We start from the raw sequence: 10,239 nt of genomic DNA on the forward strand, positions 1-10,239 counted from the left end.
TATATATATATATATATATATATATAGAGTCAGTCCCTGCCGTGTATAATTTCGATGATTCAAACAATATTGCAAACTGCTATTAAGCTCTGCTATTAACTAGTCGTACTCTTATAGATTTCATATATTAAAAAAGTTTGGATATATCAAATATCCATTAATCCTATTTTCCGCCTTTACAATTAAATCCAATTTTCTGAAATGTTATTATAATTCTTTTAATATTTAAAATGAATGTGAGGCTAAATCCAATTTCATTTTACAACTCAATAGATAATTAGTAATATACATGGTTTCAGACAAAATGCTGAACAATTTAAGTAAAGTGGACACACCTAAATATTTTTTACACCATTAGAGAATTGCTTGCGATGTAGATGGTGGTGGATTAGTTATTGGCAATGCAGGAACCGGGCCATCTATCCAATGAATGAGCGAGTGCTCACTTACTTGAGAACTCTGAAAATGGTCCTTCAAGAGGGTTTGAGAGAATGTACAATGCATTTGATAAGCTTCGGCCTCATGAGTAGGGTCACCACAAATTCTATATAAATCTGTAATATTTCAATTATATAGTTATACAGCTAATTAAAAAATTACTACTTACTTTTCAATATATATGCACATACCTTTTAAAATGGCAGTAGCCCACAATTGTACATGTACATCAGGTATTTTTGAAGCTAATTGCATCGCAGGTGTGACCATATTCATTGATTCTCTACTATTTCCTAACGAAAGAAATATATGTCCCAAAAGCACAAGACTACAGGAAGTGAGTCTGTTCAAATCTTCCGAATTTGCCATTTTTAAGGTTTCTCTAAGATATCGTCTGAAAATTATATTTGCACAATAATACATCAATATATTCAAATTGTTTCTACACTGAGATTTTTTAACGTCGCTAACTGAGAATCAAATTGTTTTTTACTTTTCGGGAAATTAAACTTACAAATTTCATTCCCATTTATCAGAATATTTATTAGGATATGTGAAAAGAAATATTTAAAAAAATCTTACTTTGCTTCATTGTATCTAGCACCGAAAAAAGCTTGAAGTCCTTGTACATAATATGCAGCTGCCCTCAAAGAATGAGAATGCGATGGTAGAGATTCTGGATTTATTCTTTCTAATAATACTCCCAGCTCGGCTTCTTTCTTTGATCTAAGATATACTATCGCCAGATTCAAATTTGCGAATGTCCAGAGTTCTCTCTCTTGTGACGTCTGAAAAAGATAAATCTTTATTTTCAATGTCTGCTACCGTGAGCAATACCTCATACATCTAATTATATTTGTACGTAAAATTCAGCCAAAAAGAAAACAAAAAATAAATGTTTAAAAGAGTATACGCAACTAATATAGATTAAAGACGTGACAACATGTATAAAAAATTCTTGAATTATTTATTATATTTATTTATTACAATTTATAATAACAATTTTATTTCCTTACTCTGAGCGCAGCAGTGAACTGAGCCTCTGCAGCTTCCAAACAATTCATAGACATTGCGTATAAACCTAGTAATACATGTAGTTGTGGTCTATGGCCTTGAAGTAACCTAGGCTGCCGTCTGCAGAGTTGGCAAGCTTGAGAAATTTCCGTAAGAGCTACGCTTTTGTTTCCCATTACAAGCCGGCACATGATTATATGTTCCAAGAGCATTAATTGAAACACGGACAAGATAGGTTTATTATCGATAACTGTAAAATAACAATAAAGATTTCGATTTTGTGAAATATTAAATCAATAAAAAATGTAAGAAAATAATGTATTATGTGAGATGACGCGAAACTCCGTCGGAGCGGTTTGATTCCGACCTTCATCGCTTATTCGAGATTGATTGGAGAATTTGTGAATAAAGAAACAAAAGAATTGTAATTTTAGAAAATAATAAACTACTTTGAGCGCGAGCGTAGCATGGCAGACAGCGCGCTGGTCTACTATGCTAGAGGTTCCGGGTTCAATTCCAATAGGAACCAAAATATTTACTTTCGTGTCTCCTTTCGGAAAAAGCTGGCAACCTCCTGAAAGTATTCTTTCCCACAGAAACACCTCTCGAAAAATCCGCCGTTCGGAACCGGCATTAAAACTCCCCTAGTCCCATATGCTTGTAAGAATTGAATAATCAGCGTGCGCATCACAAGCATATGAGAGAGGTATAACATAGGCCAGAGGCCTAATGTAAAAGAAAAAGACTAAACTAATTAAATTTTAATTAATTAAAAAATAATACGCATACTTACTTTTCAGTTTTTCAATTTGACTAAGCGCTTTATCTGTATATTTCTGTGCTTTATCCATGTATCCGGCTTGCATAGAATGCATAACGGTTACTAAATAGACCAAGACGTATAAGTGATCTTTCGGCATCCATATAAACATATCTCCGATATTAGAGCCTGTGACTACCACATCATCTGTTGGCCAGCTGGGTGACATTATAGTCTGTATACTTTGTTGCAAGGATTTCAAACAAGGTTTCACGCTCTTTACCTATTTTAATAATACAAAAAATAATATTAGAAGATGTTATATCCATACAATATTTCTATCTAAATTACAACACTTATAATTATTCTCACCTGGCCAGCCATAAGATAATGACATACTTGAAGAACTAGAAAATACACCTTTAAATACTCCTTTTGATATGAGTTGCCTTGCCAATTTTCTATATGATGGTTCGCTGAATTTAGAAGAGGATGAACCTCAGTGAACTTCTTATCTATTAATAATAGCATACACCGGCTTAAAAGAAAGAGAACTCTGGTATAACCAGCATTACTTATGTGGGAATAATCAACGCCTACTGCAAGTAAGCTACTTGCTGCAACAAAGTCCTTCTCTGAGGCATGAATTTGCTGCAATTCACAAATCATCACACACATATGAATACATTATTTATTCAAAATATAAAGAATTAGATACATTTAAATAAAAAATGCCATATATAGTGAAACGGTTCTTTGTGCCTATTAATATTTCTTGTAAATATAATTAAGATGCAATAAAGAATTAAGCTTGTTAAACTTACCGCAAGTTGAAAGATAAGCCTGCAATGCCAGTAGACATTGTGCTGAGACAATTCTATCGCCTTCCTCAAAATTGGTTTACTCAAATTTGGCTGCAGCTGCTGCTGTTGTTGCTCATACAGATCTGCGACAATGCTGGCTGCTTCAAACTTCACATCGTCGAACGTATTTATATTCTGACTTAATCGCCACTAAAGAGAATAACCAAGGATCATTATAAATTTCATTAACACTCCGATCATCATTAACTTAAGTCATGATTGATATGACATTCAAAATTTATACCAGATTATGCAATTTATGATATAGTTAGAAATTCAAAAACTAGCTATTTATAAATTTGTAAATAGTAATTAGGCATGTTTGTTTTTATTTATATATAAATAAATTGAAACGCTAGGTATATATACTAGGTATTGTATATTTTTTCCTAACATGATATTCTTTCTACTTGAAGACAGTGTATCAAAATATAATAACTTTGACTGCATGCGATTGTGATTGCAAGCTTTTCTTTGTGACATATGTTAATGTACTAAATTTCATTAATTTATTATTAATAGTGACAAAAATTAAAGTCAAATGTTAGTTAAATTAAATTTAGCTAACACTAATAAATATTCCTGAAATATAAATTATAAAAGATTTCTAAAATCCTAAGAAAACATTCCAAGAGTATTCCTGAATATTCCTAATGTAGTGAATTTTGTGAATGAAAGAGTCACTCTTCTCCATCATAATATCTCTAAAACAGTTGAGATCGAGAATCTTTCTCAAAAAATGGATATTTTATTGGTAAAGGCAAAATAAAAATCGGAGTTTCATCCCAAAATCAGAGTGACACTTGGGGAAGCTTGTTACAGCTTTTGTTGTCATTACACGTGAAGAGGTTAGGACAAACAAAAATGCAGATGTACGCGTGTAAATAGTGAATGAGGGAGAGAGACGAGGTGAGGAAAAGAGGAATGATGGAGTTGTTTGATCTCGATATGACAGATAAGAAAGAGGTAAAAGACTAACCGCTTGATCTAGATGATATCGCGCCAAATCGATGTTTTTCGTGTGCGTAAGCAGGATGTTGCCGAGCTGAAGATGAGTGCGCGCCTCGACGCGCTGTGGCGGTTTGAAATGAAAGACCGCTTGTAAACACTGAATGCACGACTTAATGTTAGGTGGGTTTGACGTACGAAAATTCTCGGCCAGACCGAGCAACGACAGATACCAAGCGTCCTGAGAAGACGCCATTTTAACATTTCACAACACAAACGAAGTTAGACGTATTCTATTATGGCCTGCAGTGACCTACCACCAGTGGGCATTGCAGACAGTGGTCAAGTTGATGCTAAGGCCAGATGATATGATTGAATGAGATTACAGAATGAGAGAAAATATAAGAAAAAATTAAAGATATCATTATTATCGACATTTTTTTGGAATTTAAAAAGTCTACATTATTACATCGCATCGATCAAACTCGGTCGTTTTCAGCTAACGCTAAATATTCCTGAAATATTTATAAAAAATTCCTAAAATCTCAAAAAAAAAAACATTCCTAGAGTATTTCACGATTTCCGAAATATTTGCGGAATGTAAAAGTAACATTCAAATATGAAAAATTTCATTTAAATATTCGTTACATATTCCGAAATAGACTGAAACTGTTCCATATATGTTTTGCAAAATTTTAATTTTTCCAGAAATTGCAGGTCTAATCGTCCTTGAATCAGCTTTTAAACAAAATTTTGCTTCGAACATACTTTACATTTTTTCCTGAGAGCCCAATTTTAGGGTTCCTGCACATAAAACGCGGCAACGCTTGCTGAGTGGCGGGAATTAGCGCAAGAGCCAATCAGTTTATTGCTTTTTCATAAAAGTGAAAGAATGATTGGTTATTGCGCTAACTTTCGCCGCATTGACGCGTATCATCGCGTATAGATTCGATCAATCACTGATATTCCGCCGTTTTATGTATGCGACAATTTTGTTTCTTCCTATGGGATTGATCACGTAAGATGACTTTAGTCACCGTCTACCTGTAAGACGAACATTTTACCATTGCAGCAATGTTGTAAAGAAATATTGTTGAACATTGCTGCAATCTTTCTGTGCTGTATGGGTTATGCTAATCACAGAATCTTTCTCTTAGAGATCTCTGCAAATTTTGCAAGCAGATCTATCAGTGCAGAATATTAGTAATTGATCGGATTCTTCAAGCGAAACTTATATTCTTTTCCAGTTGTTGTTAACTTGTTAACGAGTAAATGCTCTTCATCTTAGCCCTCTGCTGGTGGAAATATGTTACTGTTCGCTTATGTAATTTTCGTAATATCGTATTACTTAGCGACGCAAAAATTCTCCTCAGTACGGCTATAAATGGACCTGATCAGATAGCGCATTTATATCATAATATTATAATAATTATTAAACAGATGTGTAAATATTACTCTGTTATGGATAATTATTATATATAAAAATTACGTACTATTCCTACTAATAAATAATAAATTATTAAATATTAAGAAAAATTGGAAGAAAATAAAAAAAATATGACGCATTATCCTTTGATTTTACTGAATCTTTATAGATAAATTGAATTTGATCTATTTATAAAAATTCAAGCGAATTCAAAGATTAATGCGTCATATTTTCTTGATTTTCTTCCAAATTTTCTTATATTATTAATATTTAATAATTACAATCATTTCTTATTGCCCAAGTAGCGCAACAACGTCTGCAAAGCATTAAAAAGCGCTCATTTGTGCTTTTTCATAAAAAAAGCTTTTTGATAACGTTTTTTTTTTCAATACTCATAATCAGTTATCTATGCATTCAATAAATATCATTATCTGCATTTATAACTTAATTTCTAATCAATTAATAATCAATTAATAATCAAATTAAAATTATCAATCAATTTAAAATCATCTTTAAGATAATACTTTGAATCCTCTCTTTCTTTGTTCATCTTTCTATTATTTATTGCTAAGCAATATTCAAATTAAATCTTCGGCAAAAGATTAATATAAGACGTGATTGAAGATTGAATCAGTCGCTAAGCCTTTTGGTTTATAAAACTCATTTTACACATTTTTCTCTCGATAAAGACATGTTCAAAGCTTCGTAATCATCAGTAAATGATGTGTACAGGAAATCACACAATTTATTATTTCATAATAATGAATTTAGAAAATAATTATATACGATTAAGCCTATTTTCAATCCGCCTACATAACGCGATCGGATAAAGCGTTCTTATTTTCATAGATTGAACAAATTGCACGTACAGCAATGCTTTTCCACGTCAATGTAGGATATCCCCACCAGATATTCAACAAACACCGAGTTCCCGCCAGCTGATCACCAGTCTCCTGTTTCGAATCGCGCGGGATCGAACGCGCGAGAGCTCGTTGATCTCTATCTCTTTCTTTCTTTTTTTTTCCATTTCGCGCGATGTCCCACGACCAATGCGTGCTTGCATTCTTCTTCGGTTTGTTGGCGTTCCTTCCTCCACGCGAAACTCACTGTGCCACGAACGTCACTGACATCGCGGAGCAGGTCCAGGCGGAGAACGCACTGGCGAAACTGGTGAAGATGTTTTCCAAACCGGGCGCGTTCAAGCGAGTAAGCCGGGGGATGTCGAACGGTGTCCCAGTTCTTAAAGTTATTCCAAAATTATGATTATTATGTTAAATTAGTATTATTAAATTATTAAATTATTATTTTTAAATTATTAATAATAAGAATTTTATTTTTGGACCGTACATTTGAAAATACAACAATAAGAAATAGAAGTAATGGCCGTAACGATAGAATACAAATATGCATGTAAGTACATATATAGGAATTTTTTTCAGATTGAATTATTTAAATATTAAAGATCTAACTTTAGTGACCGTTATATGGCCATTACTTCTATTTCTTATGGTTGAATTTTTAAATTATTGTTATTTTTTTAATTATCCGAGATTGTACTGCTAACTCTCACTTACATATCATAATCTTACAACGAAATCTTTAGCTTTAAAATCTTGAGCATTAAGAATCTTGTAACAAAATATGAGCAAAAATGCTCACATTATATCTGTCAGTTTTGGCAAAGTTCGATTCAGCTGGAATTTTATAAGATTAAATCACGAGTGTATTTGTGTCACGCGAGAATCGAAAATGGAAAAGTCAGTACCTTGAAAAGGCGGTTTTTGCGGGTTCCTCTTGTAAGTCGAATTTTTAATTCCGAACAAATCGTTTCGTGATGCAATCGTCGCATAAGAAATAAACGCGCGCGGCATACAAGGAGAAATAATCACCGGTGTATCCTATTACGTCGCTTGTAATAACAAACATTCAACTTAATCCCTCTTACATCCGTTTCCACCAATATAGATTAACTTAAATCTTGATTCAACTTTGCTTCATCTTTTTCTAATTTTAATGCCCGTTTCTATTAATGTATTTTAATTTTTTAATCTTCAACTAATTCTTAATCTCTTTCTAGTTCTAAAAATCTAGTTCTTAGAAAAAGATGAAGAATAAGTTCAACTGTGACAATGAGATTAAAGTTATGGGCTTTCCACAATAAGTTTTAAATATCAAATACCATAAGAAATTGACGAAGTCGATATTCTTCTCACATTCGACTGTGTCGAAATTGGTCAATTTTTTTTAAGATTTAAAATTTGGATCTTACTATAGAGAGCCCATTAATCTATATTAATAGAAACGGGCTTTAGAATTTAAAAAATTCCGAGAAAGTTAATCTTCATTGATGGAAATAGATACTAGACTATGGTTTGATTCATGCTCACAATACTCGTAAACATATTATTTGTCCTTATTTAATTATTCTGATAAATAACAAAGATAAAATAATTTTTACAGCGTTAATGACGAGCATGACTCAGCTTTAAGTGCATGAGATGTTTTTCGGTAAACGGTACAAATTCAAGATTTAAAAAAAATTTTTTCCGATTTTAACTCGTTTTTTAATTTTAATTTTTAATTTTAATCGCTAATTAATTGTAGATTTTTTACAAGAATGAGTTAAAATGATTTTCAAACTGTGAGCGATCAAAAACGGACTTTCTCAAAGAGTAGAACTTTCTATCAACGATTGCGAACGCAAAGCGATAAAGAATTTGTTTTTAAATCCGACGATGCGTTTGCATTAATTGATGACTAACATTTGTCGAAATGAGAATTTCATAACAGCGGCGAACATTCGCATCGGAATTCTACGCTCAGCGATGTAATAGCGATATAATGATGAAATATTTTTAGATCGACGCGATACTTGGTGAAAATACTATCGAGGCATCGTTCACGAGCTGTCCCATGGGCGAAGAGGGCCTGGAGTGTCGAAGGGCTGAGGCTCGACGATCAGTTGACTGTCCTCGAGGTAAATCCTCGTAACCGTCGCCGCAACGTAATGCGAGCGCGCATTTGACCGCAATTTCAATCCGCACACGATACCGTTAGCGAGCTTCCTCGCTATTACGAAAAGAAGAAAAAACATCGCTATTTGCTGTTTAACAATAGAGATTCTGACCTTGACAATAGCCGCTCCCAGATGACTATATTCGCCGACGCAGCGTTAATGTCGCGCAACGCCTCGCCTCGTAATCCTCGCATCCCGGTAGCTGTGCAAAAATAACTGGGATATTATCATAAAATATTAAAGCGTTTTCTAGAAATCTAATTTCGAATGTTGGCTTAAACAGACTCGAGTGAAGCGACGGAATTAAAATTCATGCGTTTCAAGATTTAAATTTATCTTCAGATCTTAATTTAATTACCCAGCCAGAAATGATTAATCGAATCGACGTTGATTCGATAATTATTTCTAGTTGAATTAGTCATTTCTGATAACTAAAACGATATAATCATCACAGAAAGAAGAGCGCTGTAGTTGTATTTTAGGTCTGTATCGCACCTTTCTCTATGTAATGAGTTCAAATGAGAACAATTTAATATTGCATTTGTGCTCGAGATTTCAAGCAACGTCGGAAGATGATATCGAGACGTTTGTTTGAGATGCTTAAGATTTCAATGAATATTCAAACGCCAGATCCTCATGGAACATACACATTAGAATTTGCTGTCGTTTTATCATCAGTGCTTGAGAAAGTCTAATTGCTATAACTAGGTGACAGTGACACATGTTACATGCAAGCACTTTCAAGTTAATTATACATATGTTCATACATTAGAGTGCACGCGAAATATGGCAGCGATTCTCAAGGTTTGAATATTACATGGGCGAAAACATTTGCGATCAAAATATTTCTAAATATACCAAGAAAACTATACTAGTTTCAGTTATTGAACGAAATTTAATATCTTTTGTAATTTTCTTCTTTTATTCGTTTTTGAACCAGGCAAACATTAAAATATGGTGAACGTGTAAAATTCATATGATATAAACTTGTTGATTTATTCGATATTATACAGTAATTACTATTAATTACTTATTAAAGATTACGTAAGTTATACTGAATGTAATCGAATTTCACTTGATGTCGAGTAATGCAGTTCTTAAAATAATGCAAACAAATGCGTTATCTTTTTCGAATAATTCCACGTGAAAAATTAAATTTTATTCTTAATTCATAATAATTACGCGATTGAGAAACATCTTGCAAATGTCATTGTCGAGAATGTGTCCTTTATTATTTACAACCAGTCTTTGAGTAAAAAATGTATGCATGCGATATCTCACACGAGAAAATATTTAACTCGTAATTTTTTTCATCTCATTCTACATTTTTCCAACAATAATCCCGACTGCTTCGTGTGACTATACATAACTTCGCTTTTATGTTACAGGTTTGCAAATACGATATATGTAAGAAAGACAAAATATATAACGGATAAGAGAAAGTAATACAGTAAGAGTATCGAAAGATAAATCATTCGTATATCGTTTTTTAACTTCATAACATAAATACAAAACAGGTTTTAAATTTAAATGTTTCAAAAAATCTAAGAAAATGTTTATATATATAATATTAGGAAAAAGTTCGTGGCGTTTTTTTAATGCCATCTAACGAGAAAAACGCCACGAATTTTTTCCGACACCTAATATATATATAATATATATATATATATATATATATATATATATATATATATATTAATAATAATAATAATAATAATAATAAATAATAAGTTAATTCGTCTACTAAATATACTATTAATATTAAGTTAATTTA

General features: G+C 32.5%; 2 protein-coding genes across 2 annotated transcripts in view; one reads left to right on the forward strand and one right to left on the reverse strand.

The window, feature by feature from the left end:
* Positions 1 to 354: 354 nt before the first annotated feature.
* Positions 355 to 4,279, reverse strand: LOC105622295 (MAU2 chromatid cohesion factor homolog). Its single transcript, XM_012203715.1, has 8 exons — positions 4,055 to 4,279; positions 3,037 to 3,225; positions 2,585 to 2,863; positions 2,246 to 2,495; positions 1,455 to 1,702; positions 1,021 to 1,226; positions 630 to 832; positions 355 to 554 (listed from the first exon to the last, which is right to left on the reverse strand). Exons 1-8 carry the CDS (start codon positions 4,277 to 4,279, stop codon positions 355 to 357), a joined length of 1,800 nt encoding a protein of 599 aa, XP_012059105.1.
* Positions 4,280 to 6,469: 2,190 nt separating this feature from the next.
* The window catches only part of LOC105622296, a 4,862-nt gene continuing 1,092 nt past the window's right edge, over positions 6,470 to 10,239 (forward strand). The window contains exons 1-2 of the mRNA XM_012203716.1: positions 6,470 to 6,655; positions 8,309 to 8,426. Coding sequence (XP_012059106.1) covers positions 6,485 to 6,655; positions 8,309 to 8,426 — 289 coding nt within the window. The 5' untranslated portion in view covers positions 6,470 to 6,484. The remainder of the gene's footprint in view (positions 6,656 to 8,308; positions 8,427 to 10,239) is intronic.

The sequence above is a fragment of the Atta cephalotes genome (genome assembly GCF_000143395.1).
Source record: "Atta cephalotes unplaced genomic scaffold scaffold00043, whole genome shotgun sequence".
NCBI lineage: Eukaryota > Metazoa > Arthropoda > Insecta > Hymenoptera > Formicidae > Atta > Atta cephalotes.